This window comes from Wyeomyia smithii, chromosome 3 (genome assembly GCF_029784165.1).
Source record: "Wyeomyia smithii strain HCP4-BCI-WySm-NY-G18 chromosome 3, ASM2978416v1, whole genome shotgun sequence".
NCBI classification, from domain to species: Eukaryota; Metazoa; Arthropoda; class Insecta; order Diptera; family Culicidae; genus Wyeomyia; species Wyeomyia smithii.
Window position 1 is genome coordinate 26480347 of NC_073696.1, and position 21833 is coordinate 26502179.

General features: G+C 40.1%; 2 protein-coding genes across 7 annotated transcripts in view; both read left to right on the forward strand.

The window, feature by feature from the left end:
- Positions 1-6083, forward strand: part of LOC129731320 (MKRN2 opposite strand protein) — a 33787-nt gene extending 27704 nt beyond the window's left edge. The window contains exons 2-4 of the mRNA XM_055691199.1: positions 5047-5180; positions 5242-5628; positions 5684-6083. Coding sequence (XP_055547174.1) covers positions 5047-5180; positions 5242-5628; positions 5684-5798 — 636 coding nt within the window. The 3' untranslated portion in view covers positions 5799-6083. The remainder of the gene's footprint in view (positions 1-5046; positions 5181-5241; positions 5629-5683) is intronic.
- Positions 6084-18581: 12498 nt separating this feature from the next.
- LOC129731073 (ras-related protein Rab-5B) overlaps positions 18582-21833 on the forward strand; it is a 31088-nt gene continuing 27836 nt past the window's right edge. Inside the window, exon 1 of one of the 6 annotated variants that reach the window (XM_055690816.1) lies at positions 18582-18723. The gene's annotated coding sequence lies outside the window, so the exon portion shown is untranslated. Of the gene's footprint in view, positions 18808-18958; positions 19089-20528; positions 20734-21833 lie in introns of those variants that run through there. The other 5 variants (XM_055690819.1, XM_055690821.1, XM_055690818.1 and 2 more) reach the window with 5 other exon arrangements.

The following is a 21833-nucleotide window of genomic DNA, read 5'->3' on the forward strand; positions in this document are numbered from 1 at the left end:
CCAGGGGTAACGGCCATAACAACTAACTTCAGCTGATCGCGGGTACACATGCGAGCGTGAACGAACGTTGCCGGTGGGGTGCTGGCTCTGTTGATTCTACAACCGTCAGCGAAGCCCACTTGGATAGGTGGCGGACATGCAAGCTACCACCACCCATTCGAGTCGGGCTTTTCGGGGGCTCGAATGCCGGTATTAGAGGTGTGCGCCGCCGGAAATTTTTCATACGCCGCCGTCGGTGGTGATTTGAGTCGGTACATGAGACGTCGCCGCGGCAAAAATGTTTGCCACGCCGCCGCTTCCGATGATATGATCGGTGCACAGGTCTAGTCGGTACGGTGCGTAGTGAACCACCGAACGGTGCTGGCGTGTACACGTGCTTTTTTAAATCCATTCGTCTCTCCTGCGAGGATAGTTACAGTCGCTGCTATTTTAGGCCTTCCGTGGGGTCCTCAGAATGGAAAGCGACTGGAATTGATTATACTTGCGGTTTTCACACCAGTCAGATTGGTTGTAGTAAAACAGGTGTATGAGTCACGCAATTCCTTTGGTTTTGGTTCTAGTATACGATAATGTATGACAAATTAAGAACGCTCAATAGTTTTTTCAGGTGGTGGCATTCAATTTCAAGCTCCTTTATTATTTACTAGCTGAATGTACCCGGCCTTGCTCGTGTAAAAATCTCTGCTTTTCTATAATTTTCTAAAATTCCTTATATATTTTCCAACCCATCATTTCAAATAATATTTCTATTTCAGTTACAAACTCGATTATATACCACCTTTTTCGTTGATTGACAATCGATGCGGAGGCATTCCAGCTGGGTCGAGTGAGTTCAAAAATTCCATTCCATTGCCTCATCAGCATCTTCGACGGTATCGATTAACTTACAATAAACTCTAATTAGATTGAAATTACGTAATCAATAGCCTAAGCTCACCCCTGATAGTTAAAATTATTGCTTGCTATGTCTTCTCGTTTTACTTTTTTGTGTAAACAATATCAATATCATCCTTATAGTTGAGCTTCAATCTTCATGAATTAATTTACCAATTTGGAAATACGGGGACCTGGGAGGGAGATACGAATACTACACTCAAAACAGAGAACACGCACATGTGTCGTTTTCTGATAGCGTGTAACTATCTTCTTGCTGTAACGCTTGCATGACTCGAACGAAGTTTTTAGCAACATCAGAAATTCGCGTTGACGGTGTTGCTGATATTTGTTTGGTTTTTGCGTGCGAAAAAGAAGGAAGGAAATATTTTTGCTTTTGTCATCATCATTTTGACAATTACATATGAGAGCTCACATAAGTGCCAACAGCCTTCAAAATCTTTTTCAACGCGAATAATGTGCAAATTTTACAGACTAAGTTTTCGAGTCTGTGTTTTTTTCAATTTACCGTTGTATAAAAGCATGGGCGCAACTACGGGGGGGCTTCAGCCCCCCCTAGAACGTGTTTAGCCCCCCCTTGAATTTCCCAGAGAATGATTGTATTCAATATATTTACATTCCATACTACTTATCAGAGCATCAAAATCAACACAAATTGAGATGTCGTCATTCATTGGCTAAGAACTAGTTCTGCACCCGGGATCGATTCTCTACCCTTGCTCTCTTACTCACTTTACCAGTCAGACGAGAGCTGTAGTAACTCGTGCTGTATCAAGAAGTCGCCAGTTTACTCGGTTTTGGGCTGTGCTTCACCAGTTCCCCAGACGTCTCATCACTCGCAAGTCTCTTTCGATCTGGTCGAGCAATCATGCACGCTGCGCCCCTTAATTTCTTGTGCCGGTAGGGTTGCTGAAAATAAGTGATTTCACATGGTTGTCGTCCGGCATTCTTAAGATGTGACCGGCCCACCGCAACCTATTGTCTTTCGCCAGGTGTGCAATGGGGTTCTCTCCAAGCAGCGATTGTAACTCATGGTTCATGCGCTGTAGCCATTATCCGTCGTCCGCTTGTGCTCCTCCGTAGATAGTCACCTTCTGTTCGCCGATAGGCACCTTCTGTTCGAAAATATCAAAAGGACTTCCATAGAGGACTACCGGTTATCAGGGTTTTGTAGTTTTTTGTATCGAAGTGGTCATGTCCGATCATCACCGTGATTGGTGCGTACGTTTGTAATGTCTGAGAAGAACGGGCCGTCGTTGAGAACGTGGTCAATTTGTTTTGCTGTACGTTGGTCGAGGAAGAAGTGACTTTGGCTGTGCGGGCCGATAGCCGGCTTATATAAGGCTATCCTTCCGTTCATGTCCCCAACGACGATCTTGATATCTCTACGCGAGCAGCTATCGTAGAGTTTCTCCAACTGTGCGTAGAACGCTTCTTTCCCTGCATCAGGTCTTCCTTCGTGAGGGCAGTGCACATCGGGAATAGTGTAGTTGTGGAACCGGCTCTTAATTCTCAACAAACACAACCTGTCGCTGATTGCCTGCCGCTTTGGTGGTACTGTGCCTTGCGGCGTCAAATCCACCGTACATTCTCTCCTTTCAGGCAGAGCTCCTGGAGCGCGACGATGTCGAAGTGGCGGGGTTCTAGCTGATCCAGCAGAATTCGGTCGACATCCGGGTCGTTAAGCGATCTACTGTTACATGTACTGAGCCTTTAATCGTCGTCCTTATTTCGTCGGCTGGGTCATTGCCGATTGTTCCGGTTCGTTTTGAATTCTTGATTCTCCGTAGTATGTTTATTTTAGTATGCTGCCTCACTAGGGCTGCGATACCTAGTCTCGCGATGGAGCTGCCGCCATGGATGTAGCTGGCGAGACACCGCATTTCATAGTTCAACCATCCGGTCCGGATCAGTCGCTGTTTGAGCCGCCCCTAGCCTGTGGGGTAGACGCGCAGACAAGCTGCTCTCTAGGAGAACAACTACCCCACCGGTTTACCGGTTTTTCCTTGGTTGCTCGTATCCCAGTTGGTACCACGTGGAGGTAGGAATAGGGCAATATGCCTTGAACCACACTGGGGTCTATTTTCTTCTAACTAGTACGGGTGAACTGTTAAAAAGCACTGCCCAGCCGTTAACCAAATCTAGCTCTCCTCAATATCGAATCATTGTTGCTGAAAGAGCTTGGCGTTGACGATTTGTTCAAGATATTCAGTACATCTTCGGAGATTCTAACCCGAAGTGATTTTTTTCTGCTTTTACGATACTATTTTAAGCGTTATTAAATAAGCATATTCAAACTCTTTTTTCTCTTTTTTAAGCGACATACACGAAAACTAGCCCCCCCTAGAAATTTTCCTTAGTTGCGCCCATGTATAAAAGTTTTTTCAGAGTTTTGAATTCGACCGTAGTGAAGCATGTTCGTAATTGCCTTAAATACAGAGAAGCGCAAGTTTAATAATCGAAGTAAGCTAGCATGATTATTACTTAAAGCTTATGAAATTTATTATTTCACGTAAAAACAAACCAAAATATTTTGTGAAACGACAATGAATGCAAAAACTGTTAGCGATGAATATTTTTTCGAGCAACTGAAAGGTATCAGTTATAACAATACTCATCGCAAAAATGCTTTTTTTTTCCTTAGTTCAAATTGACAGTCGATGACAGCTCATTCTGGTTCATTTTGACATTTACACAGCTTCGTATCCGTTTATCCCTCCCAGACGGGGACTATCTCCACATTTTCCTCAAGTTTTGAATAACTTCCAATCCAGAAAAACAACCCTCACTATACCAAACGTTCGGACACCAATTTTCGGTTTCGGGGAGTCAGCTCTGACCTATGAACCTTATATCTTCTTGAATTTGAAAATAGCGTTGGACGCCCGTTGCCATTTTCTGAACATAGTTCTCTTTCTATAAATATTGACATTAGTTGACCATTTTACTCAGTGTTACTGCCCATAATCGCATACCAGTCCCACCTGCATTTTTGTCGTTCTTCTAGAAAAGTTATGGTAAATGTCTATTTCATTATATTATGTCGAAAATATGGGAATGAACCACGCTCAACAGCTGAAATAACTTAAGGAAGAAAAATGCCTTAACGCGCTGTTTTGTCAACATAATAAAAATGAAGCTGGGACTGATATGCGATTATGGGCAGTTTACACAGCTTGACAGAAAGCAGAAATCGCGGAATTGATTTCAAAACAATGTTTCAATATTACGTCCAAGCCTCCTTCTGTATTCTAGTAACCTTTCCAGAAAATGTAATCCGCCATGTACGATTTAAAAATTTGCGTCGGACATGAGTATTTGGACTGGGACGTCGTCTTGATATCGAAAATACACATATTGCAGAGTATATATTCATATAGCTTATATAAAATTCTAAAACCGGAAGTCGCCATATCGAATTTAAAAAATGTCGTAGGACTTTTATTTTGGTTTCTAAAGGTCATCCGGGTTCCGGAAATACCAATGTTTGGAGGTTTGTAAACGTTTTCTACAGTTGTATACAGGTTCCCAGAAACCAAAAGTCGCTATCTTTCTCCGTTATCAAATTATGCAAGAAATATGTCAAGAAATCCTTCCAAAAACGGACCAAAGCAGATTGGATTTTTTGATACACTTCTCCAGAAATATATGATCGGTTTTCGTATGACACCGATAACCGGTTCTTAAGAGTCATTTTTGTTCCGAAAATACCAATATTGGGGGGTTTGTGAGCGTTTTTTACAGTTTTAAGTGACTTCCCAGAAAACGGAAGTCGCCATCTTGGATTACAAATGGCATTGAACATCATGTTTCGGTCTCTGGACATAAACATCCGGCCTCCAAATATGACCAAGAACCCGAAAATCATCAAATTTCAACGAAAGGTTTCCATTATGTATGAAAATTTATTACTTTCGACCCCCTTCTTCTTTAAGGGTAACCCCTCCCCCTATCCAATATTTCTATGACCACTTACTTTGTACAAAGAACACGTATGCCAAGTTTGGTTGAAATCGGTTCAGGCCTTCGAGAGTGATGCTGGAACATACATACACACATACATACAAAACTTTTCTTTTATATAAATAGATTTTTGATATTTTGACGCTAATTCTGATAGACTTTTCCATCACTTTTTCATACAAATTTCAGATGTCTGTAGATGACGAGCCCCACATAATATGTTTCAAGCACTGCAGCAATCACGTGTTCGTGCTCAAAGTACCTATCCGCTGTCCTCTGTGCAACCAACCCCTAGAGCAGTGCGAAAAATTTCTCCCGTTTAGGTAAGTTCCGCAAACGGTTTAAACTTTTGTTCGTGTTCTCACACGTTTATTTCTCCGCTAGTTTACCATATCCATTCTCAAATGCCAGCCAGTCACCGTGTTCCGTCGTACTTCGTCCGGCTGTTGGAGATTTTCTCAGTGATTTTCACAACAATACCAACTTGCACATAGCCCTTACCGATTCCCAGGGTGCCATCGTGGAGTTCGACAGTCCGGGACTGTTGCGCACCCGAAACGCTGACCGCAAGCTGTGGGGACAATGTTTGCTGATTTTAAGCGTTCCGGAGGCGTGGTTCTACCACTGGGATAGTACAATACAGCGCTTGATAGAGGAGCAAGGCTGGCAGCATAGGATCTACGATGACGAGAAGCTGAATTGCTATAGCTTCGTACTGGCATTTTTGCGATTACTGCTGTACGAACCGATTGCAACGTTTATTGACAATGCGTAAGGGTTTAAATAAAACTGTCGAAGCTAACGAATAAAACATATTTCGTTTCAGTGAAACCTTTTCTAGACAATTAATAGTGCCAAAAACCACTCAAGCGGCTAAATATATTACGATTTATAGGAGGATAAAACAGTTCGGAATTTTATCAGAACCAGATTTGTTGTGAGTGCTTATCAAGCAACGTGTGTCTGATTTGATTCGTTTTTATTTTAATAGAACAGAGTTTGAGAGATATTCATTATATGTAGAGTATTTTGAACTTTATCAAGAGATGCAAATTCGATATATTTTACGAAGAGTCAGTAGGAACAAGGCAGACAGGTTCCGAAACCGGAATGTGTCACTTTTTTTTAATTTGAATGTCCGGTAACCTAATTCACAGGCTTCATCTGTACGTTCTTGTGAATGCTAAGTTCTCTGCCATCCTACGTCAATTCATGAAACCGTAATCCAGTAAATAAAAACTCGATGAGTAATATATATTAATGATATTATTTTGAGGAGAATAAGCTTGAATCCGAAAAACCCACATATTTCTACTTTTCCACGAGAGAGCGGAATATTTATGTTGAGCAAATATTGAGAACCTTCTAGGAGTTTCATATAAAAGAGGATTATATTTCTTTTTCAATATTTTTAACCCTCTCTCTACCATGGTTCCTCTAGAGCAGAGTCTTTGTTTATAATAAGAGTCCCGCAAAGATGAAACCAAAGGAACCAAATCAGTGTCAAACGAGGGTACCAATCGAGCAATGTAAATAAACAAGGCGATAATGTTTGGAGTGGATGAAAAGTATTGTAATTAAGCGTGATGAAGAATATGTGTTTTTCCGAAGTTTTAACTACACATTTTAATTCAACATTAAACCTGAACACTTGTTCAGTTAAATTTAAAAAAGCATCATCGGTGTAATCTTTCAAAACTGTGTACCTTGTGAAGAATTTCAAAAAATGATTTTCGCTTATGCATGGTGAAAAACAGAACTGTATAGTTCTTGGCAACAAACGGCATAAAAACTGTGTTGCCGAAACGATAGATTTTTCTTTTCGCGCGACTCTATATACACATAGACTCTGCTCTAGAGCACCACAGGTTTGGATGCAAAAAGCCTTTTGAAATATTTACCAATGCTACTCAAAATGCCAAAATATATTCTTGAACAATAAACATTGGGCATTTGTTATATGCGATCATCTTCTTGCTGAAGTTGTTGGAAAACGTCCTCCATTTTTTTTTGGCAGGAACTTCAATGTTCAAACGGAACCGAGAATGTGACTTGACAACCAGAAGGAGACGACGAATAGAGAAAATTTGACAGCTCTACAGTTGGTTCTGTAGTTTTTTACCAATATTCGGTAAAAATTGAATTTACCGAACAGTTCAGCAGAAAGTATAGTAGTATTCAGTAAAATTATTTACTGAATACAGAAAATATGTATAGTTATATCAATTGTACAAACTACTGTATTTTCTCAAACTTACCGATCGAAATTGTAATAATAATTACCGAACTTTTATTATACGATTGAGTGTGTATAGTGAAAAAATTCGGAGACTAGGGTATTTTGCCAATTGTTGCACACCACCCAATTATTGCACACTTCACACTTTTTGTAACTATTATCGGCGGTTAATTGGGTTATATGTTATTTCTTTATTATACCGGCCACAGAACTTTATAACCCGTTGAATATCATAAGTGTTACTGTAATTTAAAGTGATTTTTTAAGCTTTATAATAATTCTTTTCACAGGTGTCCCAGTTTCGCCTTTGCGGAGCGATTTTCTTATCTTCATGCTTAAGAAAGTATATTTTTATAAAAGCGTGCACCGATCGTTGGATACAAATACACAGGTTCTATGGCTTCCAGATAATCGGTAAAGCCTATCTATTCTTAACAGCTCCCCGTGGCTCTGTGGTTAGCGATGTCAGTCGGCTAGCTCTCCCACACGGTTGTGATATCGGGTTCGATTCCCGATCGAGTCAAGGAACTGTTCGAGCTGGAAATTTTCTCGATTCAGCACTGGGGCACGGTGTATCGTTGTACTTATCCTACACATGCAAAATGTGTGTGTGTGTGTGTGTGTGTGTGTGTGTGTGTGTGTGTGTGTGTGTGTGTGTGTGTGTGTGTGTGTGTGTGTGTGGAACCTCTCTAGAACCCACTGTCTGGCAGTGATATAGTGAAAAAAAGACAGTTGCAATTATATTTCAATTCTGCAACTATCTTAGTTTCGGGTTCTAGAAGGTGTTAGCTCTACCGACCTTCCAAAGACCCTTTACAGAATGACTGAGTACTTGCAGTACATTCCGGAGTAATTTTCCAATCGGTAAGCCCCGCCTCAAAATAATATTAGAATCTTACAGATTTTATTAATATTTTCAGACTTTCAATTCGTTTGATACATTTATATCAAAAAAATTGACCCGTATTTAATAGCATGTTATATTTAGTGCCAATTAGTAAAATGAATAAATTTTACCATTTATACGTACCAAAATATAACCTATGTATGTACCAAAATATTACCTAAAAGCTGATGACAAATTGCTAAACTTGTAATAAATAATGTGTCAATCGGTCACCTACGCAATTGCTACAATAAGAACTTAAAATAATAATGATAAATTAAGGAATATAAGCAAAAAAAGACATTTATTTGCAATGCATTTGCTTCATTTATGGTGGAAACCGCAGCACTGTCTGTCCACTCGGACCTGCACACAAGCTTGCATGCAAGCCTTAATGTGGAAAGCAAGCGACGCTCGTTCCAATTGTCACTTTCTATGCATAAACAATTTTGAAAGTAACAAAAATATCACTTTTAAACTACCTCCCGCATGTTCACTATACTTATCTTCAGCCGCATCGTTTTAATGTTCACTTCTTCTATCACACGGGATTCGGTAGTCCCAATTGCACCACTAACATTAGTTTTTTTCTACGACCCGATACAGGATTGACTCTACACTTCTCAAAGCAGTGTTCATCAATCCTTTCATTCGTAATACCCTTTAAACACACTGGACTCTGAACGAAGGCTTCTCGACTATGACTACAACACGAATTACACTTTCCACGTATTATGAATCACGACAAAACGCGACAACTTCGGACGCAATAAACGAAGACAAAACCCGCTGCAAACGACCGTGGCGCCAATCCCATATGCTAATTCAGCTATTTCATCGAATAATCTTCACGGCACGGCATCAAGTAAAAGTTTCGCAGCACACACAACATCACAAACATTCCTGAAAAAACTCACTTCGCGATATTAAGCAAATTTTCTTCCGAAAAATCGCACGAACGAAAATTTTGACGTCCGAATCCACTTATCTTACACATGCAAAATGTGCCAAAAACAATATCGATAGCGAATTCTCTCAACTATAATCTAGTTGATCGAGACCGCTATTAGCCCCAAGGCTAAGCGTGCGATATTGTTTTTTTTTTTCTTAACAGCTCATTGAAAACTTGTCTATATATTAGAAAAGGTAGATAAATTCAGAAGTTCAATAATTGGAACGACGAACGACAGTTTTTCCAATTTTATTGCACACCCCCAAACTCTTTTTTGTGCATCGGGCATTTGATAGTTTGCTCTTCTGCGGTGTCAATGCAATCAATGTAAGCGGTAGGAACATGGGCGCAACTAAGGAAAATTTCTAGGGGGGGGCTAGTTTTCATGTATGTCACTTAAAAAAGAGAAAAAAGAGTTTGAATATGCTTATTTAATAACGCTTAAAATAGTATCGTAAAAGCAGAAAAAAATCACTTCGGGTTAGAATCTCCGAAGATGTACTGAATATCTTGAACACATCGTCAACGCCAAGCTCTTTCAGCAACAATGATTCGATATTGAAGAGAGCTAGATTTGGTAAACGGCTGGGCAGTGCTTTTTAACAGTTCACCCGTACTAGTAAAAAGAAAATAGACCCCAGTGTGGTTCAAGGCATATTGCCCTATTCCTACCTCCACGTGGTACCAACTGGGATACGAGCAACCAAGGAAAAACCGGTAAACCGGTGGGGTAGTTGTTCTCCTAGAGACCCAAGCAACAATTAAAACATAATAAAAAAATAAATTGTGATCATTTGTTGCACTAATGACATTCCGAGGTTTTAAGAAACATTCTTTGTTACTACGATGCAATTGTGAAGAAACAAGCAAAAACTAAAGTTGCATCGCTGCTTCAAAAATCTTCACACCAACAACGTAATTCGCGAGGATAGATTTGTTGTTGAAACGTATAAACGGCATTTGAAAACCTAACCTTCACTGAATAGATCTAGTGGGTGGAGCATATAGGTTGCCAACGTGATGCTTGCGAGATACAAAAAACAAACACACAAAAATACTTCTAAAAGTTGCTGTCATGTTCAGAAGCCACGTAACAGCAACTTTTGCTCGATCGTTCGCCTTATATTTGTTTTTGAGATGAGCTTATTTACTGCGTTGTAACTTTTGGGTGCTTGGACTAGAAGTCGTCCAAAAAGTGTGGGTCTCTAAACGAAATATGATTAATTGCTTTGAATTTCATTATCACGCTAAGGTACTGATGAATTGAAGAAGCAAAATTAAAAACTGTTAATGACCATTGCATTGGCATGATAAGGGAAGCAATATTTAAAACTGAGCCATGAACTTGCAATGCAGCATTTACCATGTTGTTATCGAATTCCATGCATAAGTTCATACACCTAGCGGTTTCATTCTTGAAACTTGTGTTGAAACAACGAAAATGTTGCAATTGGCTCCATCTCCTGCGCTTTTTTTGTCATTGTATATGAAACTGAGATGTAACTGCAACTTAATTTCGCATAAGAATTTGTTGCTGTGATGCACAAAGTTCATTATCGAAACAAATTTTGCTACTTGGGGAGCAGCTTGTCTGCGCGTCTACCCCACAGGCTAGGGGCGGCTCAAACAGCGACTGATCCGGACCGGATGGTTGAACTATGAAATGCAGTGTCTCGCCAGCTACATCCATGGCGGCAGCTCCGTCGCGAGACTAGGTATCGCAGCCCTAGTGAGGCAGCATACTAAAATAAACATACTACGGAGAATCAAGAATTCAAAACGAACCGGAACAATCGGCAATGACCCAGCCGACGAAATAAGGATGACGATTAGAAGCTCAGTACATGTAACAGTAGATCGCTTAACGACCCGGATGTCGACCGAATTCTGCTGGATCAGCTAGAACCCCGCCACTTCGACATCGTCGCGCTCCAGGAGCTTTGCCTGAAAGGAGAGAAGGTACGGTGGATTTGACGCCGCAAGGCACAGTACCACCAAAGCGGCAGGCAATCAGTGACAGGTTGTGTTTGTTGAGAATTAAGAGCCGGTTCCACAACTACACTATTCCCGATGTGCACTGCCCTCACGAAGGAAGACCTGATGCAGGGAAAGAAGCGTTCTACGCACAACTGGAGAAACTCTACGATAGCTGCTCGCGTAGAGATATCAAGATCGTCGTTGGGGACATGAACGGAAGGATAGCCTTATATAAGCCGGCTATCGGCCCGCACAGCCAAAGTCACTTCTTCCTCGACCAACGTACAGCAAAACAAATTGACCACGTTCTCAACGACGGCCCGTTCTTCTCAGACATTACAAACGTACGCACCAATCACGGTGATGATCGGACATGACCACTTCGATACAAAAAACTACAAAACCCTGATAACCGGTAGTCCTCTATGGAAGTCCTTTTGATATTTTCGAACAGAAGGTGCCTATCGGCGAACAGAAGGTGACTATCTACGGAGGAGCACAAGCGGACGACGGATAATGGCTACAGCGCATGAACCATGAGTTACAATCGCTACTTGGAGAGAACCCCATTGCACACCTGGCGAAAGACAATAGGTTGCAGTGGGCCGGTCACATCTTAAGAATGCCGGACGACAGCCATGTGAAATCACTTTTTTTCAGCAACCCTACCGGCACAAGAAATTAAGGGGCGCAGCGTGCATGATGGCTCGACCAGATCGAAAGAGACTTGCGAGTGATGAGACGTCTGGGGAACTGGTGAAACACAGCCCAAAACCGAGTAAACTGGCGACTTCTTGATACAGCACGAGTTACTACAGCTCTCGTCTGACTGGTAAAGTGAGTAAGAGAGCAAGGGTTGAGAATCGATCCTGGGTGCAGAACTAGTTCTTAGCCAATGAATGACGACATCTCAATTTGTGTTGATTTTGATGCTCTGATGAGTAGTATGGAATGTATATATATTAAATACAATCATTCTCTGGGAAATTCTAGGGGGGGCTAAACACGTTCTAGGGGGGCTTCAGCCCCCCCCCCGTAGTTGCGCCCATGGGTAGGAACCATAGCTTTCCTTATCGCAGTTTATCCTGTTATTTCACCGATTATCACGAGGTTAACGGGTCAATAATGGATATGAAGGTAACTCCCCAGCAAACCAGAAGTCGTATAAGGATGTTAATTGTAAGTTGCTCAAATGTGCACGTCAAGTTTGAAATTACATGAGATGCAACAATAAAATTGTTTATATCGTATAAAATTTAATCCTATGAAACGCTATATTAGGTTGTATATGAAGCAATTTAACGTGTCATATAAAATTGTAAAATGCGTCATTCCTCTAAGTCGTATAGAATGCAATTTAAAGTTTCAGATGAGAACATTTAAGATAGCCTGCGTAGTCGTACAAAATCGTAACCAATTTGTAGGGAACGAGAATGAGAGAGAGAGAGAAAAAAAGAAAGAGAGAGTGAGAGTGATAGTAAGAGACAGTGAGGGAAAGGAAGAATGCAAGTGAGGACAGAGATTGAAAGAAAAAATAAAGTCAGTCGGATGAAATATCTTGATGATAGAAGACAGTTTATTGAATCATCTAAAAGAAGCAAATAAATATTTCAATGGCGCAGTCGGTAAGTAAGAACCAAGTAAACGCCGGAAAGAATTCCCTGGGAGGAGTAATTTTGGTTCCCTGTGAGGAACCTTTATCCCCCTGAGAGGGTATCGATAATTTCCCTGTGGGGAAACGTAGCCCATGAGAGGGTATACAGTTTATTCTCCCTGTGAGGAGTTCATTTGGTTCCCTGTGAGGAACTTTTATTCCCCTGAGAGGGTGTCGATAGTTTCCCCGTGAGGAAACGTAGCCCCTGACAGGGTATTCGATTTATTCTACTTGTGAGGAATTCATTTGGTTCCCTGTGAGGAGTTTCGATTCCACAAAAAAAACGGACAGGAAAAATTTAAAGGAATTATAGTCCTTTTATTGGTCTTCCCGGGAGGAGTTTATTAGTCCGTGTCTCGTGGAAAAAAGGAGAGGTAAAGATGTAAGAAAACACGGTTCGAGATCTATCGTTCCAACAAGTAAGAAAAAATAACATAATGTATGTATGCGTGAATGTTGTTGAAGTAATCACAATACATAAAGAAAAATGCAAAACAGAAATGCCAAATATTAAAAAATATATCTGTAGAAAATTCTGCACATCTAATATATCCGACTCTAAATTTCAAACGATATTTTGATATATTTATTATTAAAAACAAGTAAAACTACCCAGCAGCTTGCTTAAGATTGTCGAGATTTCATCAGTTCATGTAATCGCGTCAGTTTACGTAATCGTTTCGTTTCATTTGGATTAGATAAAATCGAAAACAGTGAAAATATAAAATACAAGAGCACATTTTACAGCACCTTCACGCTTATTCGCAGTATTAGACAAGAATTTAGAACTGTAGTTTTTATTCTTCTGGCCCAATCTAGAAAGATACAATTCTAAATACACGTTAGTACTTTATTATATACGTAAGTACTTTATTATATAGATTTATATACGGGCTGCTGTCGTTAATGTATGCCGCCAATAGCTTGTACTCCGTAAATGAAAAATGTAATTTTTTTCAGCAAATAAAAAAAAGACAGGAAAGATTTTTTTGGTGCGTTTGTTGACATTACCTACATGAACAGTAAACGGAGCAAATCCCGTTAAAGTTCGTCCAGAACTCTATTGAATGACATGAATCGTCTAACGCAAAAAAATTAGAAAAAGAAAAACGACTTAATAAGTCCCTCAGAACGGAGTTACAATTGGCCCACAATCAGAGCCATTCTCTCCGTCATTCGACTGGCTGGATCGAGGAAGAGTTGGCTGCAGACGAAGATAACTTCTTCGGGCAACGAAACTCGACGATGAGAGGAGCAGATGAGTCATCTGTACTCACATCGATGACGCTTGCTTCCCTTCAGATTGCTGAATGTAAACTGTTGGAAGGGAAAGACGAGATTGACAAAAAGTCTTTTCAACAGTGGCGAGATGTACTCGAGTCGGCATTGAAGATTGCTTGCATCACGGACGAATCGACGAAATACAGCATCTTTAGAATGAGAGCAGATACAAAGTTAATTGACGTTCTGGAAAATACACCTTACGTCGACAAACCAAACGAAGAGACATCCCCATATTCGAATGCTATGAATCGCTTCTCCAAATATTATGGTTCGCGAGACTATACACTCCTACAGCGTCAGAAACTAAGATCAACGATACAAAATAGGACCGAATCAGACTACAAATACGTTAAACGTTTGGCAGCAGTAGCAAAACTGTGTGAATATAGCTCCGAACAGATGGTCGAGACAGTGGCCGACGTTGTCCAAGCCCATGCACTGAACCAGAAAGCTCGTGAAGCTGCTCGGAAGATCATTCGCAAAGGAGGTTCACTGCAAGATTTAATGAATAAGGTACGCCCAGCAGAGATAGAAAAACAGAATGAGGAATTGTTTACGAAAAATCATCAATCGAGTACCACCGCCGAAATCGCAGCAATTTCGCATTATAAAACTCGGAAACCAGCTAAACTCAATGAGATGTATTCATTTCATATATTTGAATGAAGAGTAGGCATGAAGGTGGATGTAGGGAACGAGAATGAGAGAGAGAGAAAAAGAAAGAGAGAGTGAGAGTGATAGTAAGAGACAGTGAGGGAAAGGAAGAATGCAAGTGAGGACAGAGATTGAAAGAAAAAATAAAGTCAGTCGTATGAAATATCTTGATGATAGAAGACAGTTTATTGAATCATCTAAAAGAAGCAAATAAATATATTCAACGGTTGGATGGATTGGTCACGACAGACACGACACAATTTTTTTCTACAATGTACGTATATGGCCTCCAGATTTGTACACATAAGCCGGTTTGCCAGATCTACGGATTTATCCGTAGATCTACGGATTCGTTCACTTCTACGGAAAAACATTTATATGGGAAATCCGTAGAAAAGAGGGGAAATCAGGGGAAATCCGTAGAAATCCGTATAATCTACGGATTTTAACGAAATAGGCGACGCTGCACATAGGCGCTTTTCATGCATCTTATATGGTCATTTTGTACCAAATAAGGGTTCCAATTTGTTTGCTGGGTCTGAAGTATAATCAAGTGATTTTAGTAATATTCATACCACATTATTGATTACAGCGAAGCACCTCCCCGATTCCGAAACCCAGCATTTCAGCTCCCCTTCCAGTGAAAAGTTGTAAAAAGTACACGGAAGACTCTCTTCGACTTCGACGGGCTGCTGTCGCCGTGAAAACCAATGCAATGACGTTGGGGCAGGCATCCAAATGCTTCGGAGTGCCGAAATCTACAATTAAGTTTCGATTGATTCAAAAATGGACGAAAAAATTTCGTCGCGTTCCGCAAACTATGCTCACGACTGAAGAGGAATCGAAGATTGTAACTTAGGTGCAAGAAATGGAGCGTCGTGGTTTTTTATGTACGAAACATGCCCTTATTTCGAGGGTTAAAGTCTTCTTGGACATAAGCCTGCGTGACTTTTTGTTCAAAAATAACACGCCAGGTAAGTACCATAAAAATTATTGAGCAAGTGCCAAACCTAACCTAAAATTTGATTTGCGTAGGTCACAAATGGTTGCAACTTTTTCTTGGCCGTCACAAACAGCTAACTATTTGAACTCCGGAGAGCATTTTTATGTCCAGCGTGACCTTACGTGAATTGGACCTTCGGAACTGGTTTGAACACATTCGTAAATACGCAACGGATCATAAAGTCGAGGATATTTTCAAAGACCCGCGACGTGTTTTAATGATGATGAAACTTCGTTTGTTTTCGATCCCATCACAAAAGCCGTTGTTGCATCCAAAGGAAATCGGAATGTTTATTTGGTCCAGGGGGCAGATCCCAAAAAGAACGTAACGGTACTTCTTTCGCAGAAGGCTACATGTTTCCGCCAGATGTCATTTTACCATATAAGCGGTTGTCGAAACAGATTTTGATGAGCTTCGATCCGGATTGGGGCATTGGGAAGTCTGAACGAGGATGGATGGATGGCGAAAACTTCATGGCTTACATACAAAACATCTTGCATTCTTCTCTGGTTAGTCGAAATGTGCCACTACCAGTAGTATATTTTGTGAATCGTCATGCATCCCATACAGGAGTTGATGCTGTAGAACTGTGTTACGAACTTGGCATAATCCTCGTTGCATTGTACCCGAATGCTACACATATAATGCAGCCGGCAGACGTTGCCATTTTCAAACCTTTGAAGAACAGCTGGGCCAAGTGTGTTGACGAGTGGAAAACGAAGAACGAAGGTAAAGTGTTCACAGTTGATAATTTTGGCAAGGTGCTGAAGGACGCTATCGACTTGGGTGTTTCTAAAGATATTGTTCGATCAGGTTTCCGCAAGTGTGGGCTCTATCCATTTGATGCCGACGCTTTGGATTATACGCGATGCATTTCTAAAGATAATCCGACACTGAATGTTTCTGAGTGTTCCTCAAACACATTCATATTTGAGGAAACTGTACCTGTTAAACTCTGTCATATAGAGGAAGCTCTCAAGCTGGTCAACGCTACCATGATTCAGTCCATTGATCAAGATGATTCGAACAAGATAGAAAAAGCTCTTTTGTATGTGAACAAGACGATTCTGTCACCGTACAACTCGGATAACACACGTAATACCGATCAGGGAAGGGATACGTTAAATGAGGTCGATTTGAACGTTACAATACAGGGTGACATTGTTGCAGAAAATGGATTCGAATATGATCAAGTTGAAACACCTGACCGTCATTGGCAAGATAATGTTGATGATTTCAACAATCATGTGACTTACTTAAGTCCACAGCTTGATGACAAAGACCAATACGCATTGGAGCTGACTGATAAATCTTTCTGTGAGAACTTGGAAGCTAGAATTGATTTAGAAACTAGTACGCAAATTTCGTCGACTGCAGAATTCTCTGAACGGGTTGACAATGGTTCAATCGTAAAACCAAACAACAAAAAGAATGTTTATAAGGATATAACAAACATTGAACAACCGAATCGCAGAGTCAGTATTTCGACATTTTTTAATGCTCCTCCTACACCAAGATGTAAAAACGTTCATCGAAATTACTCTCGAAAGCGTCATTTTGTTCTGACGTCAGCTCCGCCTTAAGGAGATTGAAGAAAAGGAGAAAGAAAAAGAACGTCTGGTTTTGCAGAAGGAACAAAATATGAAAGAACGATCAATCAAGAAAGAATTGAAAAACCAAGAGAAGAAAGAACGGATGAAATTAAGAGAAGAGAATGCGAAAAAACGTGAATTAAACCGTCAATTGAAGAAGAAATCAAAGAAAGTGTCTTAGAAGCAAGGCAGACCCAATCGTAAGGCCAAAAAATCCATGGCGGACGATTAGCTGGAGTGTCAGCTTACAAAGGAAAACATCATTATATGATATTTTTTGCGCTGGTTATTTTGATTGTCCGGAATATTTACAAAATAAAAATATGTTAACGAGAATATAAATATATGAACATAACGCTTCAATGAGAATATCAATGTATAAACTCATTATCCCTGGATGGTCCACGTGGTACACTGATAGCCCCATACTTTTCCACGAAGTGTTTACATATTGCAAATAAAACAATTGTTAGTAACTTAATAACTAAAACATTGAGAAAAAGTCAATACAAAAAGCTGTGCAACAATTGGACATCGAGTGTGCAATAATAAGTTTTAAAGGTTATTTTGCTGTGCAACAATTGGGTGTAGAGGTGCTACACAAAGACCGTGTTGAGTGCAGATTTTTTGACGAATTTCATACAAATTTTTCTGGGAAATAATTTATTCACCAGCAAAAATATGCTTGCACTTTTCCAAAATCCGCAAAAACTTTTAAACGAGTGCTTAGCTGTGCAACAAATGAATATTTACCCTATATATAATCGAGTCCGACCTGTAATGACAAAAAACATGTGCAACCTTACAGTAAAAATACCATGTTTTCTATGTTTACAATAAAAAACATTGTGCATTTACTGTTCTCACCGAGAAATACATCGTAAATTTTTTATCGGGTGAATTTAAGGGCCAGTTGCAGTGACTATACGCCCTATGCATGCGGCCTAATTTTTAACACAACTGCTCAAACCAGGAACTCCAACCCTGCTGTGTTGATCGTTCTTAAATGACGCCCGTCGTTCCTAGAGCTCTGAAATCACGCCCTTGGTCGCATATGTGTTTGTCGTAGATCATCGGTTTTCTCGCTCACTCCTTCGTCGCTTTGTACTGACTGCTGCTGCTGCTTGTTCGGTCGTCGTCCATCGGCTGTCGTCAAACACAATAGCCAGCAGCAGTACCAGCAACAGTAGCAGCAGCGTTGCCAGGTATCCAGATTTAGCTGGATTATCAAGATTTTTGAACATGTATCCAGGTAGACAGCTTTGATGTCCAATTATCCAGATTTTTCATGGATGATCCAGATTTTATCAAGATTTTATTTTCTCTATTCCGCAAAAAGGTCATCACTTCGATTTTGGCGCGAAATTTTGCAATTTTGTCACCTCAAATTTTGCGTACCCCAAAACTTTTATTCGAAAAATAAACCTTTCTCCCCACGAAATGACTGCCAGATTTTTTCCAGATTTTATTTTGCCTTTTCCAGATTTTTGAAAAAATGACCTGGCAACGCTGAGTAGCAGTGCAAATAAAGAGTCATCGTAGCTAGGAAAAGTTGGATATCCCTTGAAAATCGTGTGAAAACTCCATTATCAGGTTGTAATTCTTGCTTCGTTTTGCTGGAAAAGGTGAATATCTTGCAATCGCAATTGAATGATACTGTTAATGGTGGAATCTGCGCTGGAAAAAGGTGATTCGAGCGAATCGAAAACGTAAGAAAGAAAGCTGCGATGGAATAGTTCCGTGAAAAGTATGATCCGTTTGGTGTTTGTGTATGTGTGTGTGGAATTGCATGATATGCTACGGGAACTACGTGAATAGTTTTTTTTTCGTGTGGATTCTTGACGTATTTCTCCGCAATTTTACGACGACTCGGTATTAGGTAGGGTATTAATTACTAGGTGATAATGTGAAGCAATAGGATCGTGACTTTTCACTGGTGGAGCAATCTTTACCGTTGTCTGCTGCTGTGGTTCATCAAACAAAGGAAAAGGTTGTAGTTTCACACCCTTGTTAATGGCTTTTAGCTTGATGACACCCAACAACAAAGTGCAATCGATACGAGGACGAAAAAAATACGTTGAATAATAATTTCCGAAATCGTAAATGGTAACTTCCTGGGTACTTTTATAAAGAGTACTTCAAAATATGGCATCCAATTTTTCATCCGTGGTGTGAAGCATAATTGATTTGGGAAGAAAATAACACGTAAAGGCCGTCGTTGGAAAGAGAGAAACATTTCTGGAACATTGAAAAAGTAGTGCGGCGCATCAGGAGCCGATATAATGCGTGCGAAAGAAAGGGAGCGAAAACCGAGGTTTAATTGTGCCTTCGTCTGGAATGCGGTGGGCCTAATGATGTTGTTTATTGAATGAAAACCAGTCTGGTTCCAAGTGCTGGGTAGTTGTTAATGCTACTTATATTTGAATTAATTGTTTTCAAATTGCGACAAAATTACAAAACATTTTTCAACTAGAAAGTTGGAGTACATAGGGTGAAGTTGATGTTGATGAGTTGACCAGTCTGAAAATCTATCATGAGTCGGTCAATTTTTCATATGCGATATTCTATTATTTCATGACCAAAGTCGTTTAAATATTGATGTTATTAATCAACTTTTGGTTGGCTTCAGAACGTTTCATTTATATCTTTTAGCTTGTGGTGGAAGTAAAGAAATATTCAATCCTGTGTTCTAAAGAGCAAAAAACATGGAGCAAATAGTTGGGCTTAAAAGACAATAATACAAAAGGTGAATTGCATTTTATATAAATATATCTAATATAATTCAAAACATTCACGGAATCAAGGCTTCAGGAATACATTTACGTAATTGTGAATTCTTATTCTTATTATCCAAATTGCTGAAAATTAACGATGAACATGTTTCGGGATTAATTACAAAAAACGAATGAGACACGGCAATTTCTAAAGAAATCTGAGCTGGTTGGATTTATTAATACATGCACCGAAGACGATGTTCTGAATATGCGGGTAAACATTGTCTAGAAATATCATATAGCAGATAAATCAGTGTAATTCATTAAAGAATATTCAAGATACATAAATTTACTTCGAAAATGCTGGAAACTAGAAATATAGACAGTTTCGATAGAATTTTTGACTGTGTTAAACAGTGAAAATGCGATAAAACGACAAAAATCGGTGCACCTCAAAAAAGGTTCACTCATGATGCATCACCCTATAATCAAAAAATTTGACATTCTTCGAAAAAACACCCACCGTGGCTGAGTCATGTGAAGACCCAGCAGCAGGAGCATACTCCAACGCGCTGTATACGACGAAGTTGATGCGTGAACACAAGCATTTCTGGCAGTGTGTGTTAGTGAGACGTACTGAAGCAATATTTTCTTCTGCTGTCATGTGTATGCTGGAATGGGACGGCCTTACTGCTGCTGCTTTCAAGTAAAGAAACAAAAAAAAAATACAGCAGAAGGAAAAGTGACATTTTCATGAATGAAGTGTAGTGCGCACTTAAAAATTATTATTGAATTATCGCAACGGGACAGCAAAGTTCTTACGTATTTTTTGGTTAGTTTCCTGTGGCTAATCGGCTTGACGATTCACTTTGTGTTGCCTTATCCGGAAAGTGCTTGTTTGTTGCGTAGTGCAGACAGCAGGTGAAATCTGTGTGGATTTGTGAAGATCGTCGAAGCGAAAATATATTATCATCATCAACACAACGGTAGCAACAAGAGCAGTAGCTACAGGCATAATTTACAATTATCACTATCCGAGACGGATTACCACAACGGGGCGTGTAGCGAATGTCACTGTGGCTGGAGACTGAGACGAACAATTTATTCATATGTGATACGTTCTCTTACAGATAAGTAAATATAGCGGCAGTTTAATTCTCGGTGCAGTCATTGTGCTCAAAGTGCTTCAGTGCAAGAACGGGGTTGAGAGCTGGCTGACATAGTTCTAGTTATGCAGGTGCATTTGAAACCCTGCTAGTGCTTCCAGTTTCTACTTCTTTCCGGCCAAGCAAAGATAAGGGGGCGTAAAAACCGGATAGTATCGATTATTTGTTTCTGTTGGAATATCCGCAAACATGCAAAGTTCTACTAATAACATTGAAAGCTGTGCAAAATCAAATTTCAACGACGATTCAACAAAACGGCACTGATGACTCATCCTCCATTCGATTGCCTCGGCTGATAAGAAACTGTGTCCAGTCGGGCTGTGCTTTGCGGACAAATGCATAGTCGCCAGGATGGCGACGTGAATCCCTGTTGTTAAAGAACCAGTTAATGACGCATTCTAAGCTTCACGCTTTGCCTGTCTGAATTATGACAAATCCTTGAATTTGAACGAGCAAAATTGCGCTCACGCAAACAGCACAATCGTTCGTTTGCGTTATGAATTGTTTCCGTACCACATGTTATCAAGGATTCGTTTCTGTCCGTTGTCCGGCCGTGCTGATGATACGAGTCACTGCACAGCACCAACAGTCAGCCTTTATGAGTATACTGCTGATGCGCTGGACGCTCAACGTGAACGGAATAAAACCGCTTGTTAGCTCGTTGTGTTGATTGCAATGATATCTTGTGTGTACCGATTTGTGTTTGTACGATTGCGATAGCGATTGAGAATGATGTACAGAAAATGTTTGTTTTATTAACAGACAGGCAGAATTTCAAAGGAAACGAGCAGCTGATCGAGCAAAAGCGATTAAAACGCAACGATTCCCAAAGAACCAAAGAACGCAAATGAATAT